General features: G+C 64.3%; 1 protein-coding gene across 10 annotated transcripts in view; it reads right to left on the bottom strand.

Annotated features, from left to right (window-relative positions):
* Positions 1 to 6406: 6406 nt before the first annotated feature.
* SHANK2 (SH3 and multiple ankyrin repeat domains 2) overlaps positions 6407 to 10991 on the bottom strand; it is a 132586-nt gene continuing 128001 nt past the window's right edge. For all 10 annotated transcript variants that reach the window (XM_036416646.2, XM_036416647.2, XM_036416649.2 and 7 more), the window contains one exon: positions 6407 to 9494. In XM_036416646.2, the coding sequence (XP_036272539.1) occupies positions 8924 to 9494 (571 nt within the window). In that variant the 3' untranslated portion in view covers positions 6407 to 8923. The remainder of the gene's footprint in view (positions 9495 to 10991) is intronic.

The following is a 10991-nucleotide window of genomic DNA, read 5'->3' as shown; positions in this document are numbered from 1 at the left end:
TCCGCTCCGGGCGGCCCAGGCAATGGGGTTCCTCTCCTTTGGGCACGGGGAGCGCATGAGGAAGGCCTGGCCGCAGTTCCCCCTCAGCCAGCCCCCGGAGGTGCGGCGCCGGGGACGGCGCCTCCTGGGCTCCGCAGGGCCTCACCTGCTGCTGGTCAGCAGAGCTCCCCTGTGGCCGGGCCGGAGAACGGCTGTGGTGCGCACAGCAGCACTGCTCATGGCAACCAGCAGGGGGCGCCAGCCCAGGCTCCATCACGTGAGCACTGCGGAGCCGTGGGAGGGATGCGGCCCTGACTCCGCAACACGATGCCCTGGGAGCATTCGGCGAGTGAAACAGCCCAGGCCCAAGGCCTCGCGGAGGGTTCGCTGACATGAACGGCCAGAACAGCACATGACACAGGAAGTGGACAGTGGTCGCCTGGGCTGGGGGCAGGCTGTGCCAGGGTCGGGGTGAGAGTGGAGGGTCACGCAGCACTGAAGGGCCTGCGCCTTGAACTGAGCAGCAAGGACACAGCTGGACACTGGTGACACCCCCTCCACCCTCCCTGCCCCCAGCCCCCGTCCCCTCTGCCTCCCCAGCCCCCTTCCCTCTTCCTCCCCAGCCCCCAACCCCTCTGCCTCCTCAGCCCCTGTCCCCTCTGACTCCCCAGCCCCCAGCCCCTCTGCCTCACAGCCCCAGTCCCTCTGCCTCCCCAGCCCCCGTCCCCTCTGCCTCCTCAGCCCCTGTCCCTCTGCCTCCCCAGCCCCCATGCCCCCGGCCCCAGCCCCTCTGCCTCCCCAGCCCCCAGCCCCTCTGCCTCACAGCCCCCGTCCCCTCTGCCTCACAGCCCAGCTCTGCTCCTGGCAGCACGTGCCCAGCTCACCGCCCGCCTTTCCCAAGGCCGCCAATGCTGGGGCGAGGGGTGCTCACAGACACTGCTGTGGCCCATGACCTTGGTAGACATCCCTGGGGAAGTGCTGGCTTCTCTGACGAAGGGGGAGGCACGGCCGACATGGTCCCCTCTCCTTCCTGCCTGGGGAGGGGGTGGGATGTGAGCTGGACCCTGGGAGCTGTCAGGCCCTGTCTCCCCCACTCCTGCAGCACGTGCTGTTCTGGTGCCTCCGGGAGCGCACGCTGTGGCCGTGAAAGCGCCCTCTGTCTAGGCGCCCGCCAGTGGTGGGGTGTTATTGTAGCCAAACACGATATCAATGAATAATACAATTTAACGTTTCAAATACACGTGTTGTTAAGCCTCACCTGAGGATCCCTGTTGGTTTTTAGAGTGGAAGGGAGGGAGGGAAGGAGAGAGAGAGAGACATCAATGTGAGAGAGACATGGATTGGTTGCGTCTTGCATGTACCCCAGCAGGGACCAGGCATCCAACCTTTGACCCCTCGGCGCTCAGGGCGGCTCTAACCGCGGAGCCCAGGCCAGGCTACACTCTGATTTAAAGGGACTGCTTCCGGGGTCGGAGTGCAGCAGCGAACACGTCCCTGCGCTGGGATGTGGCTGTTTCCTGTGCCTGGACCCCACGTTTGTTATTCCTTAATTTAAATCGATCTTTCATTGCTGATTTCAGAGAGGAAGGAAGCGGAGAGAGAGAGAAACATCAAGGATGAGAGAATCACTGATCAGCTGCCTCCTGCACGCCTCCCACTGGGGATCAAGCCGCCAACCCGGGCCCGTGGCCTGACCGGGAATCAGACCCTGACCTCCTGGTTCCTAGGTCAACGCTCACCCCCTGAGCCTGCGGCCGGGCTGCGCCCGCTGTTTCCCACGCAGTCTTACTGGAAGCCTTTCCCGTCCGCACGGAGCCGGCCCAGCTCGGAGCGGCCCCGCAAGGCCCGCAGCGCTGCCTGTGACCGCAGTGCCTCCGGGCCCGGCCGGAGAACAGGGCTGCGGCGGCACTGCCCCCGCAGCCGGCTGGGGGCGCCAGCCCAGGGCTCCGCCACTGAGCACCGCGGAGCCGGGAGGGATGCGGCCCTGACCCCCAACACAGTGCCCTGGAGGCATTCCGCGAGGACCAGGCGCCCCAGGCGGAGGCCGCCCCGAAGTCCGGCCTCAGAGCCCACGCGAGGCGATGCTGGGGCAGGGAGGTGGGACAGACCGGCCCTGCTGCACGGGCGTCAGCAGGGGGAGGACCGGACGGAGAGGCGGCGGGAGGAAGGGGCGCGGGCCCGGCAGATGTGGCCGCGGCAGGCCCGGGGGCTGGTGCTCGGTGTGAGCGGCCTGGCCGCGGGCTGAGACCGCACAGCCGCCGCAGGAGCTCCACACGCGCCCCGGGGCGAAGCGGCGCCGCTGCCGGCCCTGCCGGGACCCTGGATGGGCGTGGGGACAGGGGTCGGGGGCCCGGGCTCATGGGCCCCCTCCCGTGGCCGCCGGGACCGCGATGGGACCGCAGGGGGCGGGGCGGGGCGGCCTCTCCTGCCTCCACCTCCGGCCCCGAAACCGCAGCACCGGGGCCACGGGTTCAGGTGTTGGCCTATGTCCCGCCTCCTGGCCCCGGGGATTGGCCAAAAGCCACCCCTCTGGGCCAATCATGGATGGGCATTCCTTTGCCAGTCCTGATTGGTCCTCATAGGTCACATGACCAATGGCTGCCTATGCCACTTGTGATTGAGCTATTTGCTACACGTGACCAGCGCCCATGGCCAGTCTCGATTGGTCCATGAGGGCACATGACGGGCGGGCCCAGTGTCCTCTGTGCGTCCTCGGGGTTGCCCCGCAGCAGGGGTTGGCACGGGGTCCCCCGAGGAGGCGGCCTCGGCGTGGGCTGAGTGGTCCGTGGGCAGCGGCGGGGCCGAGGCTGCGTGAGGCCCCTGGGCGCTCTGTGTTCTGCCCCCTCAGCCCCGGCAGAGGCCACCTGGGGGCCCACGAGCAGGGCAAGGCCTCGCCCACCCGGGCCACCGTTGCACACGCAGACGGAGGGCAGACGGGGTGTCTTGTTCCGGAAGCTGCGTTACCTGGACACCCAGCTCTGGGAGGACCACAGCACCCCGTGTGCGAGCCCCATCCTCTCAGCGCCCCCTGGCGGGCCCTGGGGCGTGTAGCTCTAGGGCAGTGGTCGGCAAACTCATTAGTCAGCAGAGCCAAATATCCACAGTACAACGATTGACATTTCTTTTGAGAGCCGAAAACCGACTTCTGCGCATGGGCCACGACGTTTCAATCGCACTGTACGTGCGCGCCCCCACGTGATGTTTTGTGGAAGAGCCACACTCAAGGGGCCAAAGAGCCGCAGTTTGCGGACCACTGTCTAGACCAAGGCGCCTGGTGTGTTTCCTTATTTTCTGTGACTCCTCGCCCAGGACATACTTTCTGGAAAGAGTGGGAGGGAGGGACATGGATGTGAGAGAGAAACATCCATTGGTGGCCTTCCCTGCACCCCCCACCGGGGTCAAACCCATGACCTTTTAGGGTGTGAGATGACGCTCCAGCCAATAGGACACCGGCCGGGCGAGGAGGCACCTGGCTGATGGAGGGACCCAAGCAGGGCAGGCAGTGCGGGAAGAGCTGGGGACGCAGCCCGAGAGCGGGGGAGGCTGCCGTGGGGGAGGCGGCCGGTGGTGAGGGTCGCACAGGGCCAGGGAGGAGCGGCTGCCTCTGCCCGCGGAGCCTGTGCCGGGAAGCAGCGGTGCGTGCAGTGGGCAGAGCTCCTGAGGTTGGGGGTCGTGGGTAAGCACTTCGACCCGCCAGTGTGAGGGCCTGGTCAGTGCCGCCGGCAGAAAGCGGGGCGAAGGGGTGTGGGGCTGGGCTGAGTCTCCTCTGAGCCTGGGGTCCTGGAAGCCATGCGGACAGAGGGGAGAACATTCCAGAGAGCAGGAGGCGCCGGCAGGGAGGAGGCCCTGAGGCGGGAACACGGCTGGAGCGAGGTGGGCAAAGAGGGAAAAGCATGGACAGCTGGGTGAGGGTGCGAGTGGTCTGCCGAGGAGGCCGGGCACGGCAGATGTGGCCTTCGGCTGCTGCCGCTGGATCCGCTGTCTTCGCAAGGCCTCCCTGCCCCGCCCAGCCCTCCAGGGGCCCCGGGGAAAAGCGGGCCGGCGCAGGGCGGGAGGGGCCGGGCTTCCCCCGCGAGCCTGGGGATTGAGGCTGCGGGCTCCGCAGGCCTGCCCCTGCCAGCCCGTGTGGGCACGCTGATAAATGCACTCAGAGGCGGGCCAGGTATTTTTAGCTGCCCAGCTGGGCACCAGGCCGAGGAGCCCGCTGCTCTCTCTGCCCTGGGCTCTGAGGGAACTTGGGAGCTGAGCGTCTCACGTCCACACTCACCGCAGCTCCGCCTCATTCACTCGCTGGGCCGAGCATCTCACGTCCACACTCACCGCAGCTCCGCCTCATTCACTCGCTGGGCCTGTGTCCTCGCCCTGAGAGTGAGTGTGAAGGGGAGGGGGCTGCCCGGTTCTTAGAAACAGACGTGGTGCAGGTCCGATTTGCCTCCAGACGGAACAGTGGGTGAATCTATTCACCTTTTAATCAGAGTTTGCATGATCTTGAGAGATCCTCAAAAATACATCTTTTTATTGATTTCAGAGAGGCAAGGAGAGGGAGAGATGTGACATCAATGATGAGAATCACAGATCGGCTGCCTCCTGCACACCCCACCCCGGGATGGAGCCCGAAACCCGGGCATGTGCCCCGACTGGGAATTGAACGGTGACCTCCTGGGTCATAGGTCAATATGCAACCACCGAGCCACACCGGCCGGGCTTACACCACATAGATTTTTTTTTCCTCACAGGAAGAGACACTGTGCATTGCCACTTCTTTAACTTAAAAAATGGAAATAGTTCTGGGATGAGTGGCCTCAATCACTAAAAACAAACATTTTATTTTTAGCAAAATGCAAAAGGATCGGCACAGCTGACCCCAATCAGCGTGGCCCACAAGACCACTGGGTGGCGACACAGCACCAGGAAGCGAGGTCGGAAAGCCCGACTGGGAATTCTCCACACGTCTGTGTTTTAACGGAGTGGAAGCGCTGAGAGCGGGGTAGTAGCAACACTGTTAATGGAAAACTACTTGATAACACAATCTTATGTCAACGTTCTTTTTATTTTTTAACGCAGGTGACTGTGTGGCCCACAGCCTGAGGCTGGGCCCGGCTCCAGAGCCACGTCCAGGTCTCCGGACACGTCACGTCTCGAATGGCTTTCCGCTTGGCGCTGCGGCGTCCCAGTCCCGAGAGAAGGCACTGTGGCCGCTGCACCGGCCACGTGGGTGCATTGAGGACACGGCTCCCCTCCGTGGCACATACAGCGTTTGGGTACAACATGGTTTTATGCAGGGCAGGTCCAAACACCCAAGGCACACACTTTTTTTTTTCCTGTTTTTTGTTTGTTTGTTTCTGCGTTTGATCGAAGGCTTACGTTAAAGTCTCAGAGCTGCTGTTGACACAGAATCCCGAGGAGGAGCAGTGGACAGTGACTGCTGTGGATCTGAACATGGAACGGTAGACTGAGGCGTGTAGAAACATGTTACAGGAACAACAACGAGACAGAACCACCGAGACAGCGGGAGTAACAACGGGAGGGAGAGCTGCCGAGTCCGAGAGGCGAGTTCGGAGGTCAACCGACTCCCCGCAGCCTGGCAGCGCCGTGTCCAGCGGCCACGGTGGTCACCTCGCCACGCGGGAGCCTCGCCCCATGGGCGTGCACAATATCGACGCCATGGGAACGACGTGCCGGCTCATTGGCTATCAAATGCCTCCAAGTACAAGGAAAAGCCCCCGGTAACCCTTTCTCTTCACCAGACCTCTGGGTGCTGTGCCCAGGCGAGCCGGGGGCCTCGGGAAGCTGGGGGTGACCTGGGGGAGCGCTGAGGCAGGAGGACGCTGGCTGACAACAGGCCGGAGCACGGACTGAGCACAGAGGGGCGGGGCCCCGCACATGGAGGCGCCCCAGCAGCAGAAACGGGGCCCAAGACCGGTCTTCACTGGGAGGCCGGGAGGAGGTGCCTGGTGAGGTGGGAGGGACCCCGTCCTCCAGCCTCAGCTCTGCCCCCAGCCTTCCGCACGCCGCTTACCAAGCCCTGGCCGGCTTGGCTCTAACTGGAGAGGCCTCCCGTTCTGCCAGCCACCTGGCCGGACAGCAAGAGGACAGCTGTGGGTGCGGGGGCTCGTGCCCCAGGGGGAGGTGCAAGCCTGGCTCGTCCCCGACACCCCTGCTTCCCTCCAACACGGAGGAAGCAGGCGCCTGCCACCCGTGACAGCAGTGGCCACGGGCGCCCGCCGACGCCTGCGTGGCTCTGAGCCGAGACACGGTTCCGCCCGCACACGGAGAACCCGTCAGGAAGTGGGAGCGTGCGGACTGGCTGAAGGAGCTCCAGCTGGTCAGAGGCCAGTGGCTGTGATGTCCCGGAGCCTGCGCTGGCTGCTGGCCTGGCCACTCTGTGTACCTCAGTCAGCGCTGTTTGCAATCAGAACCACGACGCTAGTGCAATAGGATATTTATTTTTACAGAATTTGGTTGCCATACAAGAGATGGAAGGGTCAGGAGAAAGTGCAAATGACAGGGGCTTGTCTTTGTTTTTAATAAAGTCTAAAAAGAATTAAAGCACAAAAGTAACAGCGACAGAGAGTGTGGACACGGTGTACAAAGTGTGGTGTGAAACAGATTCTCTAAAAAACAGAAAACAAAGGTTAATGGGGAAAAAAGATCAGTATTTGTGGCCCCACAGAAATGTCCTTGCCGGACCCCCCGGGCAATGCTTGCTCGCTCAGAAACTCAGGGGGAAGTCACCGTTTTCTGACGGAAGTCCCACAGATAGCTCACCGTGATATGCAGGGTTCGGCAAACCGAGCCACCGCGTCACCTCTGTGGTGTGTGAATCAACTGAAGTGTGGGTGCCCCGGGGAGGGGCTGGCGGAGATACAAAATTTACATCCGAGAGGTTTGGTTCTGTGTACACAATATTACAGAAACTAGGCTTGTAAATGCGCTTTATTTAAATTACAGTATGTAACAAAAGTTGATCTTGAAACCTGGGATAGTGTCCACATGGTCCTGTGTGAGCATCGGGCGTGGTTCCGCGCGGAGCAGGCCTGGCCCCGCCGGGCCCGGGCGGCCAGGGGGCGGCTCGGACGAGGGCTATTGCTGGAGCAAGGTCACTGAGTGGAGCGGAGCGAGAGGTGGGTTCATTTTGGCAAGAAGGGTCCCTTGTGGTCAGCGCAGGTCCCGACGGGTCCTGTCACTCTGCGAGAACGAGAGGGCGACAGTGAGCGGTTCCCTCGGCTCTTCGGCCTCTTCCGCGGGCTTCTGGGGGGTGTGCACAGCGAGCTCTCACCGACGGGACCCACGGCCACCGCGTCCGGTCCCCTCCCGCCCGGCCTGGCATTGGCCGTGGCACTGAGCACAGAGGGCCGCAGACGCAAAGGAAAGCAGGGAGCTGACGGACGGACGGGCGACGGGAATGGCTTCCAGAACCATGCCAGCCTCGCCGGCCACCCGCGTCCTGGACGGGAACGGAAAGGGCGTGGACGGAAAGAGCCTTGACGTTCCACCGACTTGGGGTTGGGGCGGAGCTGGGCCTGCAGGAGGTCCACTCCGGCTTCCCACTCAGTGCCTGTGGCTGGAAATGGGTGTGTGCACGTGTATGTGTGTGCATACGTGTGTGAGCGTGCTGAGAAACTGCTGCACTGAGTACCGTAACCACCTGAATAATTGTCCTTTGATGACGCAGTTGCAGCACAGCCGGCGGGTTCCGATGCGTCCGGAGGAGCTGGAGTGGAGAAGGTCGCCCGGTGACGAGGCCACAGCAGTCACAGACGTGGCTCTCGGACCTCGAGCACGGAGCCAGCACAGAGGCCGCGCGGGAGGCAGCCGCGGTGGTTTTCCTAGAAGGTTGTGCTTATGAACTATCTGTACAACTAAACTCGCAGTGAAGAATTTAAACCGCTAAATGTTACGTGTTCGTCCTATAGCTGATCCAGACCTAGTGAGACGCCTGGTTGTGAGCGCAAAGAAAGAGAAAATTGTGTTTTTGTAATTGGAGATGGGCCAGGCTAGTTCTGAAATCATAACAAAAGCCCCAAACCTGACATTCCAGTTCCTTCCAAAAGGGGAGAATGTGCTGGAAGCCTGACTGGTGACCTCCCTTGGCAAAAAGAGGTGTGGTCACAGGGGAGGGAGCTCTGGGGGAGGCAGGGCTGACGACAGCCTGGCCGGGGAGGCGGTGGGCTTCCTGCGACCCCTGCCTCATACCCTCCCCCTACAGCCCACCGTCTCCCCAGGCCCGGCCACACCCCGATTCTCAAACACTGTGGTCCCATTAAGACAAGGTGGTGGGGTCCTGGACACGGGAGAAGGGAGGCCCGCCGTGCCACCTGCTCAGGCCGCAGCCAACAGCATGTGGCCGACATTCACCGCCTCTCGTCCCTCACGCCAGAGTGGGAGCCCAGGCTCTGCCGGGCCGAATGCCACACCCTCTCCGTGAAAAGCCCCTCCTCCTCGGAATCGTGACTTTGTGCTTTGACTAACGCCGTGACGTGTCCGGCCACTTGGGAATCATGCGAGTGGATTTGCAGAAAGAAAACAAGCAAGCTAAGCACGGCTCACGATCCCGGTCCACTCCGCTGCCAGGCCCTCGGCCCAGGAGCCCTGGCCCACGTCTCGGAGGCGGGAGGCGGCCGAGGAGGCTTCTCTCCCCTCCTGTCCACTCGGCCCCGCACGGCGGGCGAAGCGCAGGAGGGCGGAGCGGGCGAGCACGGAGCCGCCGGCGGGAGGGATGGGGCACATGGGGAGCGGGTCGCCCCTCGGCCTGCAGGCCGGGCCGCCGCGCGGCTGTGCGTCGCCCTCTGGTTAGAAAACGCCCTCCGTGCCCCGTGGACACAGCCCAGCAGACCCGCAGGCGCTGGGCCCGCCGCCCGCGCTGCTTTGGGCGCCAGGAGCCCAGCCCGCCGCGGAGCCCTCTCCGCGTCTGACGGAGTCTGTGGGGCCCGCGCAGCCGCCCTTATCTGTCCAGCAGCTGCTTCAGGGCCCTCTCGATGTTCATGCGGTGCCCGACGCGCGTCACGCCCAGGTCGATGAGGTCCTCCTTCTGCAGGCTGGGCAGGTGGCTGCCGTCGATCTCGTTGTCCAGGAACATCTCCTTGTGCTCGCCCAGGTTCAGGCTCTCCAGCCAGTCGGCCACGTCGGGCTTGGTCCACAGGTGCACGGGCTTCGTGGTGAAAGGCTTACCGGAGAGGGGCGGCTGCAGGACCGAGGGGGACGGCGACCGGCTGCGCCCCCCGGGGCTCAGGCCGAACAGGTCCCCGGCCGCGGGCGGGCCCGGGAGGCTGAAGACCTCGGAGAGGGTGGGGGAAGGGGATGCCACGGTGGCGGGGAGCGGGGCGGGCAGGATGTCCCTGCTCATCTCCGTGGGCGAGACCACGGGGCTCGGGGCACGTCTGGTTCCTGAGGTCCTGCTGTCGCAGTCGGGGGGCCGGCTCTGCAGGGTGATGGGCTGCGAGGTCCCGGGGCGGACGGTGAAGGTGACCGTCGTGCTCCGTGTCCCTGAGACGGTGCTCATGACCTCCGGGCTCCTGAAACGGCAACGAGAGAGGGCGCGTCACCGCCAGGCCCCGCCGCCAGCAGGTGGCCGGGAGGGCGGCAGACACCCAGGCACGCGGAGCACCGAGCCGAGCCGCACTGGCAGGAGCCCGGGAGCCCGGGGTTTGCCATGCCGGGCCGAGTCAGAGGACACACCAACCACATGGCAGCCCCCACCCCCGGCCCAGGCAGGGGACTGGACAGGTGTCTCGCTGGGTGAGCATGCGGGACAGAGGGCCAGCCGCCCTCTGAGACTGTGGTGATGCGGGCACCACTGAGGGGACCCGCCGGCCTCAGCACAGCAAACAGGGGGGGCACTCTCCACTGCCTGCCAGGCCTTCATGTTTTTACATTTTTCTTTGATCTCAGAGAGGAAGGGAGAGAGAGAGAGAGAGAGAGAGAGAGAGAGAGAGAGAGAGAGAGAGAGAGAGAGAGGGAGCCATGATGAGAGCCAGTGATAGCTGCCTCCTGCCACCCTACGCTGGGGATCAAGCCCGCAACCAGGCGTGTCCTCTGACCCGGAATCAAACTGTGACCTGTTTCCTGGGCCAATGCTCACCCCGCTGACAGGCCTTCAGAGCAGGAAAGGCCCCGGTGGGCTGGCCCTCGCCTGGCAGGGGGAGCCCTCCCGCTACTTGGGGCCCTCAGGGCTGAAGGGCCCCGGGAGGACGAGGCCTACTCCGGTTCCAGCCGGGCCCCAGCTCAGAGGGGGTGGGGGTGCAGTGGGACGCCCTTCCCAATGGCCTCCCCTCCTGTCCTCCCTCGGGATACCCGAGGGGGAAGGCTGACACGGGTGAGCTCAGACGCTGATAAGACCGGGCCGTGCAGAGCCGCTGCCTCGGAGGGGTGCGGCTGCTGACGGCCGCGGCCTGGGGGACATGCCGCTCCCCGCTGGGGAGCAGCGCCTCGGAGGGACACTCGCGCTCCCCACAGTGACTGTGCGGTGACCCTCAGAGCGACAGCGGCTGCTCAGAGCCCGCGGCCTCTGAGCCGATGGATGGTGTCACCGCCCTCGCTCCCGTGCAGCTCCCGCCTCTCCGGGCACATTCTTACGGAGGCTCCGGGGCCGAGTGGTCAGAGCAGAGAGGGCGCCACAAGCAGGAGGCACAGCACACAGAGGGCACCAGCACTTACTTCCGCTCAGCATGACCCTCTTCTGCCAACGCCCGTCACGGAGCAAATGGAAACGACAAAACGCAGAGGCTGAGGACACGCAGCATCGGTCACGATAAAAGACGGCTTCGCAGGGTGGAGGGGAGCAGAGCGCCACGCCGACCGGAGCGTCCATGCCCCCCCTCACCGCCAAGGAGGGAGGCGCCTCTGCCGTCCTCGGACGGGGACCCCCCACCTGCCCTCTCGGTCCGGGCCACGTGATTGCACGGACACCACCCAGGAAACACTACGCGAGGCCCCGTTGGAGCGGGTGCCCTGTCGGACGCGCTCAGAACCAGCTAGTCCCCAGCCTGGGGCTGAGCTGCTGGGGAGGGCGG

Source organism: Pipistrellus kuhlii, unplaced genomic scaffold, assembly GCF_014108245.1.
Source record: "Pipistrellus kuhlii isolate mPipKuh1 unplaced genomic scaffold, mPipKuh1.p scaffold_m20_p_56, whole genome shotgun sequence".
Classification (NCBI taxonomy): Eukaryota; Metazoa; Chordata; class Mammalia; order Chiroptera; family Vespertilionidae; genus Pipistrellus; species Pipistrellus kuhlii.
This window is presented reverse-complemented; position numbering and strand designations above follow the sequence as displayed.